Source organism: Euleptes europaea, chromosome 1 (genome assembly GCF_029931775.1).
Source record: "Euleptes europaea isolate rEulEur1 chromosome 1, rEulEur1.hap1, whole genome shotgun sequence".
Lineage (NCBI taxonomy): Eukaryota > Metazoa > Chordata > Lepidosauria > Squamata > Sphaerodactylidae > Euleptes > Euleptes europaea.
The window spans coordinates 22574321-22596228 of record NC_079312.1 but is presented as its reverse complement, the minus strand read 5'-3'; the positions used below and the strand labels follow the sequence as shown (position 1 = coordinate 22596228).

At 48.5% G+C, this 21908-nt stretch overlaps 2 protein-coding genes across 2 annotated transcripts; one reads left to right on the top strand and one right to left on the bottom strand.

The window, feature by feature from the left end:
- Nucleotides 1–9792: 9792 nt before the first annotated feature.
- LSM2 (LSM2 homolog, U6 small nuclear RNA and mRNA degradation associated) lies at nt 9793–13693 on the top strand. The gene is made up of 5 exons (XM_056845126.1): nt 9793–9801; nt 11761–11828; nt 12381–12411; nt 12574–12633; nt 13568–13693. The coding sequence occupies exons 1-5, from the start codon at nt 9793–9795 to the stop codon at nt 13691–13693; spliced, it is 294 nt and encodes a 97-aa protein (XP_056701104.1).
- Nucleotides 13694–16850: 3157 nt separating this feature from the next.
- On the bottom strand, nt 16851–21266 carry LOC130473561 (zinc finger protein 397-like). Its single transcript, XM_056845115.1, has 3 exons — nt 20496–21266; nt 18159–18282; nt 16851–17839 (listed from the first exon to the last, which is right to left on the bottom strand). Exons 1-3 carry the CDS (start codon nt 21264–21266, stop codon nt 16851–16853), a joined length of 1884 nt encoding a protein of 627 aa, XP_056701093.1.
- Nucleotides 21267–21908: the final 642 nt, after the last annotated feature.

Genomic DNA, 21908 nt, shown 5'->3' with positions numbered 1-21908 from the left:
TTTAAATAACAGCTTTTACAGCTCTCGATACAATTCTCCCGTCGGGATGAAACAAGCAACCACATACAAAATTTCCATTTCATAAATTCCTGAATCAGGATAATAATTTTCCAATATACACAGTTGCACAGACAATTTCAACGTGTTGTTAAGTTCCCTAAAGGGATACAATCTGTCGCAAGTTGGCACATTAATGTACAATATAATTCACTGTTAAGCCATGTTATCTTTAGTCTTTCCTGTGCTAAGTTTCTAACCCATGGGAATAGCGCAGAGGTGTTCATTTTTGGTTGCTCAACCTCCAGGTAGTGGCTGGAGATCTCCTGCTGTTACAACGGATCTCCAGCCGATAGAGACCAATTTACCTGGAGAAAATGTCCACTTTGGCAACTGGATTCTGTGGCATTGAAGTCCCTCCGCTCTCCAAACCTCGCCCTCCTCAGGCTCTGCCCCAGAAATCTCCAGGTATTTCCCAATTAGGAGCGGGCAACGCTATACAGAGATCAGTTCCCCTGGAGAAAATGGATGCATTGGAGGGTGGACTCTATGGCATTGCACCCCACTGAAGTCCCTGTCCTCCCCAGGCCCCACCCCCCAAAACTCCAGGAGTTTCCCAATCTGGATCTGGCAACCTTACCTCACATCCCCCATCGGTAGGATTTGCCAGCTCCAGGTTGGGAACAGGGTGGCCAGATCCCTCTTCTCCACTGGTGGGAGTTTTTTGGGACGGAGCCTGAGGAGGGTGGGGTTTGTGGAGGGGATGGACTTCAATGCCATAGAGTCCAATTGCCAAAGTGGCCATTTTCTCCAGGGGAACTGATCTCTATGAGCTGGAGATCAGTTGTAATAGCAGGAGATCTCCTGCTAATACCTGGAGGTTAGAGATAAATATTAGACCTGTGCTGTAAATAGTAGAGACTGAGGGAATAAGCAGCACTTGGGCTCTGTATTCATGTAGTGTGACAAAACACTATTATGAAATTGACCAAGATACAATGAATATACAATGAATGAAAATAAAGCTGACATTTAATAAACCAACATTCAAAAACAATGCAAAAAATGCCAACGTCTGCTATATGTACAGGATTAACAAGACAAAGCTGAAACTCCTGCAGTATCCAACAAGGAATCTAAGGAATATATACATACATTACTGATAATGCTCAGTCGACATCAACGGAATGTATACATGTGTTACTGATATAGCTCAGTCACAGAATATAACTTGTGTAACAACATAAAGAAGAGCAAAACTTCTTTATGTTGTTACACAAGTTATATTCTGTGACTGAGCTGTATCAGTAACACGTGTATACGTTCCGTTGATGTTGATGTTGACAGCATTATCAGTCCTATGATGTTGACAGCATTATCAGTCCTATTGTCCTATGAAACTTTGTGCCAAGGGATGTAGCAATGGATTTTTAAAAGGTTTGGAGAAACTGATGGACAACCTGTTAGCCATGAGAGCTGAATCGGGGCCTCCGGGTGCAAAAACACAATACAGCGGATGCTGGGGAGCAGCCAGAAGGCAAAGGGGCGAGGGCTGTCGTCTGCAACCCTGCTTGTCGGCTTCTTTACATGATTTGACCCACCAATGTTGGAAACAGGACGTAGGGCTGTATAGGCGAGTGGTCTGTTCCGGTGGGGGCTCTTTATGTTTTCATTATCTAACATAAACTCTGACTCAGTCCACCCTTTGGCTGGATGGATTTTGAGTGGGATGAAGGATTTGCATGGCGTGTGTGTTTATCTTAGAAAGAAGAGATAAAGCAGTGAGTCAACCGGCAGAAGTTATTTATTTACACTTTCTCTGGCTATCTTACCAGTACCTGTGAAGCCAACCTAAGAGATTTGTACTCTACTGCCCTCTTAGGGAAGAAATGGAAATATCTGGTTAACATAACACCAGTCCTTGCTCCCCACTTACTTACATCTCAGGACAATAACTAGGGTTGCCAACCTCCAGATGGTTACTGAAGATCTCCTGCTATTACAACTGATCTCCAGCTATTAGAGAATCAGTTCCCCTGGAGAAAATGGCCGCTTTGGCAATTAGACTCTATGGCATTGAAGTTCCTCCCCTCTCCAAACCCCACCCTCCTCAGGCTCCACCCCAAAATCTCTAGGTATTTCCCAACCAGAAGCTGGCAACACTAACAATAACAGCAGCAGTAAAGTCCTGACTTCTGGCTTCAGGATTTCTTCCCATTAGCTGTCCTACAGCATGGATGATCTGTTGAGCGGAGACTTATTCCAGCTGTCTTCTCACACTCACTAACATTCACCCACACAACACAACACAAGCCTTTATTGGCATATGAAAAGGAAGAACATACATTTGGATAAAACTGAGTACAAATAAATAAAATTGAATTAAACCATCCCAAATCAGCCATTAAGGAAAGCTACACACCATTCACGATACCTGATTGCTAGCTGTAAGAACCTTGCCACTGATTCAATTATTTTTGGGTTTTGTGTGGTCGTAAGATAGGAGAAATCAGAAGAATTCGTAAGAAATCAGAAGGAGATTGAGACTGGGAAGGGCAGCCACGAAGGAGCTAGAAAAGATTTTGAAGTGTAAGGATGTGTCACTGGCCACGAAGACTAGATTAATTCATGACATCATATTCCCTGTTACTATGTATGGGTGTGAAAGCTGGACAGTGAAGAAAGCTGATAGGAAGAAAATAGATTCCTTTGAAATGTGGTGTTGGAGGAAAGCGTTATGGATACCGTGGACTGCCAAAAAAACAAATCAATGGGTTATAGATCAAATCAAGCCTGAACTGACCCTAGAAGCTAAAATGACTAAACTGAGGCTATCGTATTTTGGTCACGTCATGAGACGACAAGAGTCACTGGAAAAGACAGTCATGCTAGGAAAAGTTGAGGGCAGCAGGAAAAGAGGAAGACCCAACAAGAGATGGATGGACTCAATAAAAGAAGCCACGGCCTTCAATTTGCAGGATCTGAGCAGGGCTGTCAAAGATAGGACATTTTGGAGGACTTTCATTCATAGGGTCGCCATGAGTCGGAAGCGACTTGATGGCACTTAACACACACACACACAAGATAGGATGTCCTTATTCCACCAGAGAGCCATTCCCTGTTTAAGAACAGTGGGTCAATGAACTGGGATCAGCTACAAGCATAAAAGCAACAACTGAAAAGGATATGCACAAGGGATTCAATTCCACCATTCCCGCAGGGGCAAACTCTGTCCACCAACATTCACCCACAAGCTCCAGATGGAGCCTGGAGTTCTCCAGGAATCAGAACAGATTTCCAAAGTAGAGATCAGTTCCCCTGGAGGAAATGGAAGCTTTGGAGGGTGGACTCCATGACATCACATCCTCACTGAGCTCTTGCTCCTCCCCGGACATCACCCTGTCCAGGTAGACAACTGGTAAGCCTACAATTGACATTTCCCCCATACCCATGCCTGTAGGGTTACCAGCCTCCAGATAGTAGCTGGAGATCTCCTGCTATTACAACTGATCTCCAGCCGACAGAGATAAGTTCACCTGGAGAAAAATGGCAACTTTGGCAGTTGGACTCTATGGCACTAAAGTCCCTCCCCTCCCCCAAACCCCGCCCTCCTCAGGCTTCACCCCCAGAATCTCCAGGTACTCCCAACCCAGAGCTGGCAACTCTAGAAATCATTTATGAGAAAAACTAGAAATGCAACTATGCTGATTTTTTAATTTTATTTATTTATTGATTTCTAGCCCACCCTCAATCCCCAACCAAGGCTGGGTTTAGGGCGGATACAAGGGGAGAACTCACAAGGAAGTGGGGGGGCATCTCATTTTCCCTCCCCCCACGAGGAAATCTTTCCCTTCTCTGAAAACTACTGTAGTCTCTCCCGTTTTCCTGCTTCCTTCTCTCCTTTCCACCCAAAAGCCAACCTAACCTTTCCCTGCCCTCTGTCTTCCACTCTCCTTTCCCACCCCCAGGAGCCTTTCCCCGGGACAACTCTCACAGAGTTGTGCAGTGCCAGCTGCTGGATCAGGCCCAATTGCATGGTGCTGACTGGGCCAGGTACAAGGTAGGGAACCACAAGGATTTGAAGGGAGAACCTCACTTTCCCCTGCATCCTCCATATCCTCAGCTTTGAACACATGAATCTATCTGCCTTATACTGAATCAGACCCTTGGTCTATCGAAGCCAGTATTGTCTACTCAGACTGGCAGTGACTCTCCAGGGTCTCAGGCAGAGGGCTTTCACATCACCTACTTGCCTTGTCCCTTGAACTGGAGATGCCGGGGATTGAACCTGGGGCCTTCTGTATGCCAAGCAGATGCTCTACCACTGAGCCACAGCCCCTCCCCTGCTTCCTTCTCTCCTTTCCACTCACCATCAACTGACATTTTATGTGCCCCCATCTTAAACTATATTCGTTAACTTCATTTATACTGCAGCTTTCTCTACAATGGGGACCCAAAGCCGTTTACATCGTTCTCCTAGAGCAGGGGTCCTCAAACTACGGCCCGCGGGCCGGATCCGGCCCCCAGAGGGCTTTTGTCCGGCCCAGGGACTGAGAAAGCCAGTCCCCCCTTGCCCCCCTCCCTAGAGCTTTTCTGGGTTTCCTGGCCGCTTGCGCCCAGCCGGAAGCCTTCCTCCCACCCCAGTCGCCCCCTTCCCTGCTCCCTCTCCAGCCCAAAACCCCCTTTCCTGGGTGCACGAGGCATCTTGCCGCCTTGCGCGCCGCCCAGTCGCCCCCTTTGACCTCTCCCTCCCTCCCACCCTCCCTAGCCCAAAACTCCTTTCCTGGGTGCACGAGGCGTCTTGCCGCCTCGTGCGCCGCCCAGTCGCCCCCTTCGCCTTCTCCCTCCCAGGCCCAAACCCCCCTTTCCTGGGCCCAGTCGCCCCCTTCTCTTCCGCAGCATGCCCCACCGGGAGACTTCTCCCATTGCCTAGCTTTGTGGCCTGGCTGGACCTGGCCTCCTCGAGCTCGATGCAGCCCAACGTGGCCCTGACGTTCCTGTTTTGGCTGCAGTTGGGCAGCGTTCTCACGGCTTGTGGCTCTCTCTCCTCCCGGGGGTATCCTTATAGGGGCCCCTTGGGGGGGGGGGCTGGGCATATCTCCAGGGAGAACAAGAAAAAGACTTGTGGCCATTTATGCACAGGAGGTTTTGCCTTGGATTTGCCGCTCTCCAGATGCACATTTTCCCCATCCGAATCCTCAGAACTCAAAAGTAAGCTCCCCCACCCCCTGCCAGAGTTTGGAGAATTCGGATGGGGAAAATTTGCATCTGGAGAGCGGCAAATCCAAGGCAAAACCTCCCGTGCATAAATGGCCTTGGTTTTTACATGCCGGCTTTCTCTACCACTAAAGGGAGATTCAAATTGCCTTACAATCCCCTTCCCATACCCTCCCACAACAGACGCCCTGTGAGGCAGGTGGGGCTGAGAGAGAACTAACAGAGCTGTGACTAGCCCAAGGTCAGCCAGCTGGCTTCGTGTGTAGGGGTCGGGAAACCAACCAGGTTCACCAGATTAGCCTCCGCTTCTCATGTGGAGGAGTGGGGAATCAAACCCGGTTCTCTAGATCAGAGTCCCCGCTCCAAACTGCCACTCTTAACCACTACATTTGTAAGGCGCAGGCACTTGCCGCGGACTCCAGCCTCTTTATTCCCCATTAACTCGCCTCTGTGCGTGCGGGCGTGCGGAGAGCGCAAGGGAGGCTGGGGCAGGGGCGAGGCTGTGTCTGCCGAGGAAAAGCCAAGCCCCAGCTGCAGAGCGAAGGGGGAAGGTCCGGGCTCGGGAGGAGGATGCTTTTCAGGAGAGCCCCCTCGCGCCGCCTCCTCCCCCCCCCCGCGCACGCGGGGAATTTGTTCATATTTTTTTTAAACTATAGTCCGGCCCCCAACAGTGTTTGAGGGACAATGGACTGGCCCCCTGTTTAAAAAGTTTGAGGACCCCTGTCCTAGAGCAATGTTGGCGAACCTATGGCACGCGTGCCAAGTCCGGCACGCCGAGCCCTCTCTGTGGGCACGCGCGGGGGCTTTGAAGGGAGCGTGGAGCCCTTCAAAGCCCCCCCTTCCCTGGACTCCCTGCCGGGGGATTTGAAGGGCTCCGTGCTGCCTGCAGGGCTTCTTCAAAGCCACCCCCTTCCCTGGACTCCCTCCCCCTTGCCGAGCTGGGAGGAAACCTCAGTATTCAGGTTAAGTTGCCATGTTGGCACTTTGCGATTTGGGTTTTGGGTTGCAGTTTGGGCACTCGGTCTCTAAAAGGTTCGCCATCACTGTCCTAGAGTGAGTTATTTTATTTAACAATTTCCACACTGATAATAGCAAATGCTTGAAAGTCAGCTGGCGTCACCATTTTCAAAGGGATGCCACCAGAGGCACAACATGTCAACAAGGGCTCCCCAGCCACTTAATCATCATCTCCCAGCTTCTTGATCTTGTGCATGTGACGTTCAGTTTCCTCTTTGCGATGTTTTCTCAGACTAGCTGGCTGTTCTTTCTCTTTCTCCCTGCAACAGCACTCTTAGAATCACAGAGCTGGAAGGGGCCATACAGGCCATCTAGTCCGATCCCCTGCTCAATGCAGGATCCGCCTACAGCATCCCTGACAAGTGCTTGTCCAGCCTCTCCTTAAATACTGCCAGAAAGGGGGAGCTCACCACCTCCCTAGGTAGCTGATTCCACTGCCGAACAACTCTTACTGTAATTCCCCCCCCCCCTAATATCCAGCTGGTACCTCTCTGCCTGCAATTTAAACCCATTATTGTGAGTCCTATCCTCTGCTGCCTACAGGAACAGCTCCCTGCCCTCCTCTAAGTGACAGCCCTTCAAATACTTCAAGAGAGCAATCATGTCCCCCCCCTCAACCTCCTCTCCTCCAGACTAAACGTTCCCAAGTCCCTCAGCCTTTCCTCATAGGGCTTGGTCTCCAGGCCCCTGATCTTCCACGGTCATCTCCCGTTTCCCAAAGGTGCTGCCAGCTTCATGGATCGTCCTGCCGCCTCCACCGCCTTTGCCCAAACCTTTGCCCAGCTCGCCTAACTGGTTGGGACCGGAACCCGAGTTCCAGGCTCACTGTTGATGCGGCAAAGCCAGGGCCACACGCAAGCTGCTCCTCAGAGCAAGCCCCACCGCAGCCATCTCAGGTCTGCCCTTGGCAGGGATCCCATCTTTCTCCTCTCCTCCATTTTATCCTCACAACAACCCTGTGTGGCAGAATGAGAATTCAAACCAGGGTCTTCCAGATCCTAATGTGAAGCTCTAACCACTACATACACTGCCTATTGTGGGGTTGCTGCTGTTGAACAACAGGAAGCAGCTGAACCTGGATGAGTCATGCAAGTTAGCAGCAAGTCACCCAATGGCTGCCAATGCTGGCCCCAATGAGTTGTCCCTCAAAGGCCAAAATAGCTGTGGAAAGGGCCCTGCCCCCTCACCTTGCCCTTTTCTGACAGAAACCAAGGCTTGAAGGCTGGCAGTACTGTTGAGGTTGCCTAGCAACAACCATGCAGGGTGTTTGTTAAAGCTATAAGTATTACTTCTATCATTTTTGAGCCCCCCCATTCTTAAAGGTTTCAGATTTTCCCCAAACCTGCAGATTTTCCCAGATTGTTACAAAGACTGATCTTGTATCTCCATGAGTCCAATCTTTAAGTATCTACAGAAGGGGCCGTATTGAGAATGAGATGTGTTGTTTCTGCTACAGAGGATGTTGCCAAACCAATATCTGAAGTGCCCCGAGCTTACCTTGATTTCACTAGTAGCAGCCCTTTCCCTCATTCCAGATAAACAAGGGCTGGCTAAGGGTCAACAGCTGTGGGGGAGACAACACTACGCCCATTTATGCATGGGAAGTTTGCCGCTCTGCAGATGCAGAGTTTTCTGATCCGAGTTCCCAAAATTCTATGCATGGGGGCTTTTTGCCCCGAAGAAATTTCAGGAGTACCTTCTGATCAGTTATGCATCCCCAGTGAAAATGTGGAACTTCTGAGCCCCTCCCATTGAAAACGCTGCTTTGTAATTGGCTGTACTGTTGTTTTTTAAAATACATCGCCAGCTGTGCAGTGGGATTCTATCATTTTAACGGAACCATGGCCATTTTTAAACACACACACCAAGCCAATTTGGCTATCTCACTGCAGGGATCATAAGAAAACTCTCACTGTGAAACTGATGGCGGGGGGAGAGATAGAATCAGCCCAGCTCTGTTAGCTCCATGATGTCGGAAATGGACCCAAGAGGATGCTTATGAGGGGAGGGCGGGAAATCTTGTCCTGGTCAGCCAGCACCCCTCCATTTGTTTTCTAGTGCAGTTTTAGTGGGGGGAAAACGCTAGAATTATAAATATAAATGAATAGCAGCCAAGGGGAAAACCCTGCATATTCTCTCCCCCCTTTCCCCATTCGTGCAACCTGGTGGTAAAAATGCCCAAATTTCCAACAAACAGCAGCTAATCTAATAGTTCCAACAAGCAGCCGCATTTCTGTTGGTTGGGAGGAAACTCGTGCGTACTGCTCTGCTGGAAAGATCCCGTTTCATCAGGGGCTCATTCTGTTTCCTTTTTTTTAATATAAAGTTTTATTAATTTTTATAACACAAAACAAAAACAAATCAAATACAATGAAATTAACATTAAAAAATACAAAAAGAAAATACAAAATACAGAAGGGTAGCTATATACTTTAATTATTCCATTCATGATAACTAAATTATAAAATCCAAAAAGATACCCCTTCACCCTCCACCCACCTAAAAAGTGACCCTTCACCCGACTTCCGAAGAAGTGTCTAAACAATATTTATAATACTTACTAACACATCAATATAAAATTATTAAAACTAGTTTCTATAACTCGCTAATTAATACTGTAAAGTCCATTTTTGCCAATTTATCCCAATATGAGGTGGCCTTAGACCATGTTTTTTTAAATTCTTCCATATCCTTTCCATGTAGGAATTCCATTAATTTGGCCATCCTCATATACATCCATAATTGGGCTCATTCTGTTTCCAACAAAGCACAAACAGATCCTTCCAGGAAGATTCCCAACCACCGATTCCGAAGCATGCTGCTCCTGCACATGGAGGTTCCATTTCCCTCTCGTGATGCGCACAGCTGTCTGTTTCCAACAAAGCACAAACAGATCCTTCTAGGAAGAGTCCCAACCACCGATTCCGAAGCATGCTGCTCCTGCGCATGGAGGTTCCATTTCCCTCTCGTGATGCGCACAGCTGTCTGTTTCCAACAAAGCACAAACAGATCCTTCTAGGAAGATTCCCAACCACCGGTTCCGAAGCAGGCTGCTCCTGCGCATGGAGGTTCCATTTCCCTCTCGTGATGCGCACAGCTGTCTGTTTCCAACAAAGCACAAACAGATCCTTCCAGGAAGATTCCCAACCACCCATTCCGAAGCATGCTGCTCCTGCACATGGAGGTTCCATTTCCCTCTCCTGATGCGCACAGCTGAGAAGGTCTTGAACAGCAGCGGGTTCGGCCCCTCGGAAGCCATTGATGCACGGGGAGGTTTTGCCTTGGATTTGCTGCTCTCTGGATGAGCACTTCCCCCCGTCCAAATTCTTAAAACTCAAAAATTCTTAAAACTCAAAAATTCTTAAAACTCAAAAATAAGTGTAGAGTTCTGAGAATTCGGATGGGGGGAAATGTGCACTGATAGAGCGGTTTGCCATTGCCTTTCTCTGCAGAGTCTTCCACGGAGGTTTCTCTTCCAAGTACCAACCCAGCTTAGCTTCCAATATCGGATGAGATTGGGCTACACTATACCATTTCTCAGCCCATTCTGAAGGTACCATCATGCAAATGGTAAGATCGAAACTGCCAATACCCAAATCCAATGCAAAGCCAATGCAAAGCCTTCCACGCACAATCTGGGAAACAAACCGGGCCAGCTCGCCACCTTTCAAACAAGAAGTCAGCAACGAGGGAAAAATCAGCCCGCCGCCCCTTTAAGAACGCCTCGCGGCTCGCGTTCGCTTCCGAGCGCGCGCGCGAGAGAGAGGTTTCCCCTCTCACGTGACGGGGGAGCGAGCGCGAGGACGGCCCCGCCCTTCCTTTCCCCAGACGCGCGTGCGCCGTCCGTCCAGCCCGGGCACGTCTTTCCAGCGCCGGGTTTGGTTTCCTCCGCGCGGGTTCTTTGCAGCCGCGAGTAGCAACTCCCGCAATGGTGAGTGACGACGTCACAGCCCTTGCTACGTGACGCAATCATTTTTATCCCCCCCCCTTTCCTTAAAGTGAGATGCATGGGTGAGTGGAGTTGGGGGGGGGGGGGTTCCTTTTTGTGTGTGCAGAATAGTCCGTCTTTAGGCTTGGCCACGGGAGGCTCGACTTTACTGGCCTGAGAGGCTGTCCCTGCAATATGGGGAAGCCAGTTACACACCTTGCAAGTGTGCGCTGGAAGCATTCGCCTTGGTTTAAGTCAGGGGTGGGGAAACTTCCCCCCCCCAAGGGCCATTTGGATATTTATAATTCCCAGTGGGTAGCTGTGTTAGTCTGTCTGCAGTAGTAGAAAAGAGCAAGAGTCCAGTAGCACCTTAAAGACTAACAAAAATATTTTCTGGTAGGGTAGGAGCTTTCGTGAGCCACAGCTCACTTCTTCAGATTGAAGAAGTGAGCTGTGGCTCACGAAAGCTCCTACCCTACCAGAAAATATTTTGGTTAGTCTTTAAGGTGCTACTGGACTCCTGCCCTTTTCGACTATTGGATATTTATAACCTCGTTTGCGGGCCATGCAAAATGATCAACTTAAAAATTAGACAAACCACCCCCAAGAACTCCCCCACCCACCCACGCACGCATTCTGGCCCTGCCCCTTTTAACACCTCCATTGTCACCATTTCCGCCCCCAGCCCTCTTGTAGTACAGAGGGAATGTTTCTCCATGGCCCTGGTGGGAAAGGGTTAACACAGTGTCTTGGGTGGTCCTAGCAGCTCCATAGCTAACGACTCTTCCGCAAGGGGGAGAAAAAGGTTCCTTTTCTCGGCAAAACAAACTCACATCTGCCTTGAATAGAGGCTATTCCTGTCCATGGGAGGGGGCTGATCGCCAGTCTGAGATCCTTCTGATCTAGAGATCTGCCAGGACCCACAAAGGGCCAGACCAAATGACTTTGTGGGCCTTAAACGGCCCCAGGGCCTGACGTTCCCCACCCCTGGTTTAAGTGGAGGGCAGGGAGTGTTCAAAGGTGAGGGGCTGGACGTATGAACAAATTACCAACAATTTGTTCTTACCATTCAGTACAGCGCAGGTCTGCAACCTATTGTTCTGGAGTCGATACAGCTTGTTAAAAAAGGAAATAAAATGCTTATGTTATAATGTGTTGGAGGGATAGGTGTGAATTTGGGATGCCGGAGTGTTATTTACTCACACACCACCTTTCTCCCTAGAGTTGCCAGTCTCCAGGTACTAGCTGGCAATCTCCTGCTATTACAAGTGATCTCCAGCCGGTAGAAATCAGTTCACCTGGAGAAAATGGCCGCTTTGGCCATTGGACTCTATGGCATTGAAGTACCTTCCCTCCCCAAACTCCGCCCTCCTCAGGCTCTGTCCCAAAAACCTCCCGCCAGAGGCGAAGAGGGACCTGGCAACCCTATTTTCCCCCCAATGGGGACGCAAAGAGGCTCATATTGTTCTCCTGTCCACAATTTTGGATCATGTGTGGTTGCACATTGTTGGAGGTGAGGTGTGTTTTACACACAGCTGCTTCCCACTGTAGGTTTTGGTTTCCTATTTTTAAAAATGTCTTATCTCTTTCCCCCCACGTAGCTTTTCTACTCTTTCTTCAAGTCCCTGGTAGGGAAGGACGTGGTAGTGGAGCTGAAGAACGACTTGAGGTATGTCTTTATTTAGAGCTGTTTGCTGCGTGGATCGTGCTTCCCTCGTAAGAACGGGAGCCCTCGTTCCTGACCACTTTCAGACTATCTACCCTCCGCTTGAAGACCCCCCCCCCAAGGCTCCTATCACCCTTCTCCTCTTTAGTGCTCTAGATCAGGGGTGTTAAACATAAGGCCCAGGGGGCCTGATCCAGCCCTTTGAGAGCTCTTATCCAACCTGCAAGCTAGCTGAGGCAGCCCCCCCCCCCGCTCCCATGTTGTCAATTGTCAAAGACTGTTAAATAAAAGAAAATACTGTAAGAGTCCTATTGTTTTAAGCATGTTTGTATTTTAAGTAAAAGAATAATATCATTAATTGGCTTTGCCTGTGTCTTCTATAAAATTTGTATCTCCAGTACCTGGCATTAAATTTTATGGTACGCCTGGCCTGACCGAGTGACATTTATGTTGTATCCAGCCCTCGTAACAAATGAGTTTGACACCCCTGCTCTAGATCTTCCACCCCAATTAAAGGTATATTTTAATACTTGTTCCCCCTCTTCTCTTCCACAGTATATGTGGGACGCTGCATTCTGTGGATCAGGTACGAATGGCCACATCTGTTTCTTCCCCCCGGACGATGAATTTGTTCCCAGATGGCCAGATATTTCAAATCCCAACATGTTTCTAGTGGCTGTCCGTTTTCTCTGGGTTTAACAGGCCTGTTGAATCTTTGTCACTTAACTTTCCTTTTTCGCTTTTGCAGTATCTGAACATCAAACTCACTGACATCAGTGTGACCGACCCTGAGAAATATCCTCATATGGTGAGTAGTTATCACATTTTTAGCCCACTGGTCCTCTTAGGAGCTTGGAGATACATGGTTGTCCCCACCTCCGTTTTGTCGTCACAGCAATTCTGTGAGGTAGGCTAGTTTATGTCCTAACTGCCCCAGGGTCCCCCAGTTAGCTTCATCGTTGAGTTGGGAATTCTAGCCACTATGCTGCATTTGCTGCCATAGTCATAGAGGGCATCAAAGGGGCTTGAAAAGTATAGGCAAGATCGATAGAAACTGATAACTTTTGTAGGCTTTAAAACTTCTAAGGCCATAAATAAGAGCATAAGAAGAGTCTTGCTCGATCAAACCCGTGGGCTCTCTAGTCCAGCATCCTGTCTCACACACTGGCAAAACATTTTCCCTGGAGGGCCAACAAATAGGACATAGAGGCCTTCCCCTGATGTTGTCCTGAAATGATTTAGGTCCCACATTGTTCTGAGGTCTGTTCCTTGTCCTGTTCCCGGAAGTGCTACTCTTTGCTTAAGCTTAGTCTATTGGTGGCTTTCTCAGTGTGTTTTCCTATGTGCCAGATTGTTGTGACATGCATGTATGTTACATCTGGTTATTTCTAATCAAGTGTAACTGGGTGTTTCTTATAAGGATCTGTAACATGGCAATTTTCTCACCTGAACAAGGTGATTTTTTTGCTTCTGATGTCAGTGCCCAGGGTAGAACCCTGGAACATGCCAAGAAAGAAATGATCAGGTTGCCTCTGAACTAGTGCAAAGTGCATGTCACAGGCTAAGTAACTATGGGTTTGAACCTGGGTCTCCCAGACCCTTGTCTGATGCGTTACTCCCCTGTACTAGACTGGCGATACACTTTACACTAGCATCTCATGCAGTGTGATCTAGCCGCTTCTATATCACAACCCCCCCCATTTTCCTCCCTGGCTCTAATTCTCTCTCCCCCGCCCCTCCAGTTGTCTGTCAAGAACTGCTTCATCCGTGGCTCCGTCGTCCGCTATGTCCAGCTTCCGGCCGACGAGGTTGACACACAGCTGCTACAGGATGCAGCGCGGAAGGAGGCTCTTCAGCAGAAGCAGTGATGGTTCCACTGTCTTTTCTGCATAGCCTGATTGTGTGTGTGTGTGTGTGTTGTCCCCCCGGAAAAGAATGGGAGCCAGGGTGGGCGAGCCTGTTCTGGAGAGAACCTTGCAATATTTTGTGTCCCTGTCCGAAAGAGAGCGTGTGTGCACACAACTAATGCACCGCGTGCTTATTTGCCTGGTTTTTTGGACCTACCAGAAGAATCCGATCTCCTATTTTCCCTTCAAATAGGGCTCTACATTCTTCAGTCCTGTGGCTCTTTGAGGTGCCCTGGAACCCCTTGCTGAAAAATAGCAGTCTTTATTATTATTATTTTAATGTGCGAGGAGCAGTTTGTTTCCCTAGATCTCCCCCTTCCAAGCAATTGACCTCATTACACTGTTAAATGGTAGGAGACTTCTCCAGTAAAATGTCCAATATTCAATTTTTCCTTTTTGTTAAACCCATTTTTCTAGACCAGCCCACAAACATCAGAATAGGCGATCTGTCCATTTGCCTCTGGCCTTTTCCAGTGATCCACTTGTAAAGTATGTGTATTTGTGGTGTTTTCCCCTGTATTTGACCAGCACAGATCTTGCTTTTATTCATATCCCGGCAGGTTAAAAAAAAACCTGGAAACTCCGAAGAGCCTCAGGTGCCAATCATTTTTGTTCTGTGAACTATAATTCCATTCAGTGTCTAACTCAGGGCTCTACTAGGGGTACTAAGGCTAATAATCCTGTTTCTATGGGTTTTTTTGGCCACTAGAGAATGCTGTAAGGTTAGGTTCTCTACCCTTCAAAATGATTTTTCCCCTCGTTATGAATCTTCAGTGGTTTTGAGGCAATGAAAAATGAAACAAAATGTATTCATTTTTTTCTTTCTGATCTTTTGTTACCATTACAAGAATACGTGGCTGTTTTTTTAAAAAGAGGGTCCTTTAAACTATAGTTATGAAAATAAAATATTGAATTTGTTGAAAGTTTGTGATTTAGAGCATGACCCTAAACTGGACTATTTAGAATTCTGTGGAGGCTTATCCAGTGGGGCTTACTCTCAGGAAAGTGGCTTATATCAGATACACTTCGTGCCTTGTTCAAAAAGGAGGTGGTACAGCTGTTAGTTTTCTACTAATGGGGGTGTTTTGGATCATAACTTTCACATTCTAGGTGATGATGTAGATCTCATGGAAAATTTCTGCTGTCAGGACTTCTATCTACCCTTACACTCTCCTCTAGCTGCAACCTAAAATGCCTCCTGAAATACTGCTCCTAGGGGACAAGAAACCTCTCAGGAACCGCAGGGGGGCGAAGAAGAGTTTGTTTTTATATGCCGACTTTCTCTACTACTTAAAGAAGACTCAAACCAGCTTACAATCTCCTTCCCTTCCCCTCCCCACAACAGACACCCTGTGAGGTAGGTGGGGCTGAGAGAGCTCTAAGAGAGTTGTGACTGGCCCAAGGTCACCCAGCTGGCTTCATGTGGAGGAGGGGGGAAACAAATCCAGTTCACCAGATTAGTCTCCGCTGCTCATGCGTAGGGGTGGGGAATCAAACCTGGTTCTCCAGATTAGAGTCCACCACTCCAAGCCACTGCTCTTAATCACTACATCAGAGGTATGCGATTTGGAGGGGGCGTAGTATTGGCAATCACCCCCCCCCATCAGCTAGGTCCAAGCCTCTACATACAGTATAAGAAGGGGGAACTGGAATTCTTACAATGGTGAATGTTCCTAGTAGTGCATTCGTACCTTGTGAAGCTTACCAGAAAGAGCCTTGCTTGTGGCTGCTATGACTTGTGCTATTTGTGAATACTGCCATCACTGAAGATTGTTACTGGCAAATATCACAGGTGGTGTTCCTGAGGACTTTCCTGTGGCATTGGGGTTGTGAGAATCCGTAGTCGTCATCATATGTGACCCTGGTGGTCCCTTCCAACTCTATGATTCTATGAGGAAGGCTGGGTAAAGTAGAGTTCAAATGAGCATCTTTTTGTGGTGATCATGAGGGCTAGAAAAACCTTATGAAATGTGAAATCTACAAAAGCTCCTGTTTATCGTACCACACAGACAGTCTAGGTTGTTGACACCTCACAAGCACCAGGAGCGTAGCTAAGATTTAAATGAGGTTTTTTAAAGGGCACAAAATAAGTGGCAGGGTATGACCACCAAAGCAACCAGCTGCTTTCATGCCTGAGATGACTCTTACTGACTGAGAAATAGGCCTGGTTATGGCAAATAGACGTTAACGACTAAGCATGGAAACTTCACTTTCACCCACTGTGTTCTGCTGACTACCAGGAACAGTTTTGAAGAGTGCAAAAAAGCGTTTAATTCTTGAATGCAAGAATCCTGATGAAGCTGGCAGCTGAAATGAAAGCCCATCTGTTTCTGTATACCCTTCGTAAGCAGCAGGTATTGTTCTCCCTTCCTGCTACCCACTCTTGTTCCCGCTCTATGCAATAAGGGTACTCAGAAAGGCAGGTTTGGCTTACAGGGTTGTTTTCCTCGTTTCTCACTGATTGGTTGATCTTTAAACAGGACTGCTCTCTCACTGCAGCTTTCTGGAGGGGTAGCTGACCGATCCTGTAGATAACTAATAGCAGCTCGTGCTGAAGTAGATTGTGGCACGTTTGGACAGCAGCAGGTGGGCCTAGCTCTGGTATCAAGTGAAGCCTGCATTCCTGACCTGTGAAACTTCCTGCTTTGTAGTTTAGCAGACCACAGAGAAAACCACACCATGCCATGAGCCTATGGGTGGAGCACATTAAGAAGAGTCGGTTTTTATATGCCAACTTTCTCTACTACTTCAGGAAGAATCGAACTGGCTTACAATCACTGTCCCTTCCCCTCCCAACAACAGACACCCTGTGATGTAGGTGGGGCTGAGAGTAGCCCAAGGTCACCCATCTGGCTTTGTGTGTAGGAGTGGAGAAACCAACTCGGTTCATCAGATTAGAGTCCGCTGCTCATGAGGAGTGGGGGATCAAACCTGGTTCTCCAGATTAGAGTCCACCGCTCCAAACCACTGTTCTTAACCACTACACCACACTGGCTCTCTTAGAGAGGTACTATCCTATATAGTGAAATCGTGTGGCACACTTGCCAAGAAAATTGACCATCTCTTCCTCATGGTTCCGTTCCAGCTACATGCTACATTTTGGCTTCTGGCTCAAGCCTCAACAGGATTTCTGTCCTGCATGGGTTTTCTCATGGCTAACAAGCTGAGAGCGCTGACTGAACCGTCTCCCACAGTTGAAGCATTCATATGGTTTTTCTCCTGTATGGGTCCTCCTGTGTTTAATAAGCAGGGAGCTCCGAGTAAAGCTCTTCCCACAGTCCAAGCATGCGTATGGTCTCTCTCCTGTGTGGCTTCGCGCATGCGCAGTGAGAGCCGAGAGCTGTTTGAAGCTCTTCCCGCAGTTGGAGCATTTAAACGGCCTTTCTCCTGTGTGGGTTCTCTCGTGCGCGATAAGAATCGACCTCTGGGTAAAGTTTTTCCCACAGTCCGAGCATGTGTATGGCCTCTCTCCAGTGTGGGTGCGCTCATGTACAGTGAGGGCCGACCGCTGGTTGAAGCTTTTCCCACAGTCGGAGCATGTGTATGGCCTCTCTCCCGTGTGGGTGCGCTCATGTACAGTGAGGGCCGACCACTGGTTGAAGCTTTTCCCACAGTCCGAGCACTTGTGTGGCCTTTCCCCTGTGTGAATCCTCCTATGAGCAATGAGGTGGGACCAGTGCCTAAAACTGTCCCCACAGTCGGAGCACTTGTATGGTCTCCCTCCCGTGTGGACCGTTTTGTGAGCAAAAAGGTTTGAGCAATGGCTAAACCGCTTCCCACAATCCAGACATTCATAAGGCCTCTCTCCTGTGTGCGTCCTTTCATGCACAGTAAGAGTTGATCCCTGGTTAAAGCTTTTCCCGCAGAAAGAGCACATATATTGTTTTCCTCCTGGCAGGATTCTTTGACATGCTTGAAGGTCATGCTGAAAGAGTTGGTCTCTGGCTTTCTCTGGGCAGTTTTCCTGCTGGCACTCAGAGACCTCTTCCTGATTAGGGCAGGGGGAGACATCTTGCTGACTACTTCCTCCCAGCTTCCACTGCAGTTCCCTTTCCCTCGAATGTTCGGTTTTGTTTTGATTCTGATCTCTGGGCTTCGTATCGTCTCCTACAATCGGAACAGATAACAGACACCCTGTGAGGTAGGTGGGGCCGAGAGAGCTCTAAGAGAGCTGTGACTAGCCCAAGGACACCCAGCTGGCTTCATGTGTAGGAGAGTGGGGAAACAAATCCAGTTCACCAGATCAGCATCCACCACTCATGTGGAGGAGTGGGGAATCAAACCCTGTTCTCCAGATCAGAGTTCACTGCTCGAAACAACCGCTCTTAACCACTACGGCACGCTGGCTCTCTTCAAGGACCTTGAAGCCAAAGCTTATCCTTGGAACTCGAGAGCATGCCATAATCGAGGCACAAGAAGTCCTTACCCATTGAGTTGGCATCACAGTCGCTGTGGTGTTGAGTCTTGGCGTCACTCTCCTGTTTGAGCTCCTTGAAGAGGGGTCTCTGCCTGGTGTCCAACGTGGAATCTTCTGCCTCTGGACCATGTATCTGAAACAGCAGCAAAGATCCTGTTCAGAGCACCAGACAGGACTAGGAGAGGGGGAAAAAAGCGATAAGATCTAGATTCTGTGGCCTTTCGTCCTATTCTAGATAATAAACCAGAAGGGCCTGGAAACAACCCAGTTGTGAAATTCAGCAAAAGAAGAAGAGTTGGTTTTTATATGCTGACTTTCTCTACCTTCTAAGGAGTCTCAGACCGGCGTACAATCTCTTTCCCTTCCTCTCCCTACAACAGACACCTTGTGAGGTAGGTGGGGCTGAGAGAGTTCTGAGAGAATGGTGACTGGCCTAAGGTCACTCAGCAGGCTTCATGTGTAGGAATGGGGAAACAAACCCGGTTCACCAGATTAGAATCCACTGCTCTTAACCACTACACACCCACAACATATGGATGTGGGAAAACTAGTGGTTAGGGAGGCAGACTTGGGTCTGGGTTCAAATCTCCCCTCTGCCATGGCAGCTTGCTGGGTGACCTTGGGCTAATCACTATTTCTCAGCCACACAGGGTTGTTGTGAGGACAAAATGGAGGACAGGAAAATGATGTGTGCCACCCTGAGCTCCTTGAAGGAAGTGTGTGTGTGTGTAGTCCCTGATTAAAAATAAATAGGCTGGAAACTGACTGCATTGCAGATCTTCAAACGCTAGTTCACAGACTGCAAAATGCTTTTATTTACATTGTCCCCATAATCTTTACATCAGCCCTGTAAAGTAGCCCAACATTATTGTAACGCGGAGACTAGTCACAGATGCAGTAAAATGAGGCCGCCCAGAGGAAATGTAGGGGTTTCTACATACTTGTAAGTGTGAAGAGAAAAAAAAAGAGAGTGTAAATTTACTAAAATAACACTACCACACCAAAACACCCCAATGAAGACTGAGCATGCTTCAGGAGGCACAGATTGTGGTCAGCTGATGACAGTTAATGGGGAAGAAAACAGGCAGGGAAATTAACCCGCTGCTTAAGCCCCTGACTGCTTATTGAATCCTAGATGGGGAGAATTTAAGCCCACAGGCTTCCATATTCCCCTGCCTGCTGCATTTCCTTGAAGAAGAAGAGTTGGTTTTTATACCCTGCTTTTCTCTACCTTTAAAGAGTCTCAAACCGGCTTACAATCACATCCCCTTCCCCTCCTGACAACAGGCACCTTTCAAGGTAGATGGGGCTGAGAGCATTCTGAGAGAACCCAGCAGGCTTCGTGTGGAGGAGTGGGGAAACAAACCAGGTTCACCAGATTAGAGTCCGCCGCTCTTAACCACTACACCATGCTGGCTGTTTTGAGTGTGCCGGCCTGGCCCTCATATTACAGTTGGCATGTGGGGGCCAGTTGAAGCTCTAATGCTGCCCAACAAATTCAAAGCTGGACTGTGATCTCAATTTGGGAGCTTCCTGACTCATACCTCACGCTTGTATGTATGCTGGTACTCCATGGCTGGCCAGGCACCTGACAGATACCATGCCTTAGCTACTGTGCTAAGGTCCCCTTTATTTTCTACCATTCTGTCCCGATTGCCAAATAAGAAAAGCCCTGCTGGATCAGACCAAGGCCCATCAAGTCCAGCAGTCTGTGGCCAACCAGGTGCCTCTAGGGAGCCCACAAGCAAGACGACTACAGCATTATCCTGCCCGTGTACCACAGCACCTAATATAATAGGCATGCTCCTCTGATCCTGGAGAGAATAGGTAAGAATCATGACTAGTGTCCATTTTGACTAGTAGCCATGAATAGCCCTCTCCTCCATGAACATGCCCACTCCCCTCTTAAAGCCTTCCAAGTTGGCAGCCATCACCACATCCTGGGGCAAGGAGTTCCACAATTTTACTATGCATTGTGTGAAAAAATACTTCCTTTTATCAATCTCTCACCCTCCAGCATCAGCAGATGACCCCGTGTTATGAGAAAGGGAGAAAAGCTTCTCCCTGTCCACTCCATACCATGCATAATTTTATAGACCTCTACCATGTCTCCACTTAACCACCTTCTTTCCAAGCTAAACAGCCCTAAGCGTTTTAACCACTCCTCACTGACTGGGCACACTAGTATGCTATGGTTTTCAGCGTAATCTCAAACAGTATCCTTTCCGATGGAAGTCGTTGATATGTTCTGCCAAGTGGTGAGTAATTTCAAGCCATGAGACGTGCAAAAAAGGAACAAATATATCCTTGCCAGCCCTTGGAATAACCATAACCAAACTCCCTCACCTGAACTTCCTCCTGCTGCCGCTGTAGGAAACCCTGTGCCAGAGCCACGGCGTGGGCACAGGTCTGTGGTCCCCCTTCCCTCACCCACTTCTGGAGTTCTCGAGGCAGGATGGTCAGGAACTGCTCTAGAACCACCAGTTCCAGGATCTGCTCCTTGGTGTGCCGTTCCGGCTTCAGCCACCGAAGGCAAAGCTGCCACAGCTGCTGACAAACCCCCTGAGGCCCTTCAGCTTCCTGGTAGCGGAAGCGCCGGAAGTCCTGCCGTTCAACGTCCAAGATGGCGGACTCATTATCCGGTTCCTCCTCTTTCACGCCACTGTCTTCTGCCTCGGTGTCGTCTGGCAGTTGGGTGTCGGTTTCTCGGGCTTCTCGGCTGAGGTCTGGCAGGACTTGGGCCAACCCCTCAGGGCTGAGGTCAGCTGCCCCTCGGAAGCATGGCGGAAAAGCTGCGGTACGATCGACGGGCACGGGCCCCAACAATTGTGGGTTTCTCCATTCCAACTGGGAGGACTCCACTCTTTTTAGGAACTCCTGCAACTGAGCTTCCCAGCACTGTTGCAGCCGCTTCTGAGGTTCCTGTTTAATAACTTCCAATATGGGTCTCCTCCCCAAATCCACTTCACTGTCCGTTGGGACGGTACAACAGCTGTTTTCTGCTCCCTTCCTTGGCTCAGGGCTGGTGGGTTCCAGCTTAACCATCTTCAATCCCTTCTCCGGCACCGCTTGGACCAGGAGAGGCAGGCTGGACACCCCTCCTTCATCCGCAGCCATTTTGCTCTCTCAGAGAAATAACTCAGGGGGACTGCAGAGGAGCTACGAGTAAATCACACAGACTCAAAGAGAGGTCGTGTGCATTTCACAGGCGTAATGGGATATTTCTGGCGGTGGCGGGGTTCTCCCTGAGAAAAAAGACCATTACCAAATTAGCATTAACGGAGGCTTAAGAACTGCACACCAGCCGCAAAACACAACTTGGGATTTTGCTCCTTCCCCCAACTTCCCAGTGCCCCATTCCAGCATCAGTACCTACCATGACTGCCCCCTGACTTGCGATTTAAACTCCCACTTCTCCATGCCATCCTCTCTGAAGCCTTTTTCTTTCCTAAGAAGAGCCCTGCTGGATCGGACCAGTGGTCCATCCAGTCCAGCATCCTGTTTTATACAGCGGCCAACCTGTTGCCCCTGGAGGACCAGGAAACAAACAGGCAAACGAGTACCGAGAAACCCATCAGTAGGCACTATGGTGCCAGTGGGCACTATGTTGGGGATCACTGCAATCAAAATCAACAAAAAGCCAGTAAAATACACCTGGCTGCCAATGGCCCACTGGGAAAAATTTCCCAGGAAGGGAACTGTTCAGTCCACCCCTGCAGAGTTTGCCTACAAAATGTAACTGCTAGCTGTTTTTGTTAT

Excerpts from the sequence above, each read along its gene's own strand:
- LSM2 (XM_056845126.1), top strand. Across the intron at positions 12,412-12,573 it reads CGCTGCATTCTGTGGATCAG|TATCTGAACATCAAACTCAC; the intron begins GTACGAATGGCC and ends TCGCTTTTGCAG. Across the intron at positions 12,634-13,567 it reads CTGAGAAATATCCTCATATG|TTGTCTGTCAAGAACTGCTT; the intron begins GTGAGTAGTTAT and ends CCGCCCCTCCAG.
- LOC130473561 (XM_056845115.1), bottom strand. The coding sequence starts at position 21,266 with ATGGCTGCGGATGAAGGAGGGGTGTCCAGCCTGCCTCTCCTGGTCCAA. Across the intron at positions 18,283-20,495 it reads GGCAGCAGGAGGAAGTTCAG|ATACATGGTCCAGAGGCAGA; the intron begins GTGAGGGAGTTT and ends CTGCTGTTTCAG. Across the intron at positions 17,840-18,158 it reads CTGTGATGCCAACTCAATGG|GAGACGATACGAAGCCCAGA; the intron begins GTAAGGACTTCT and ends TTCCGATTGTAG.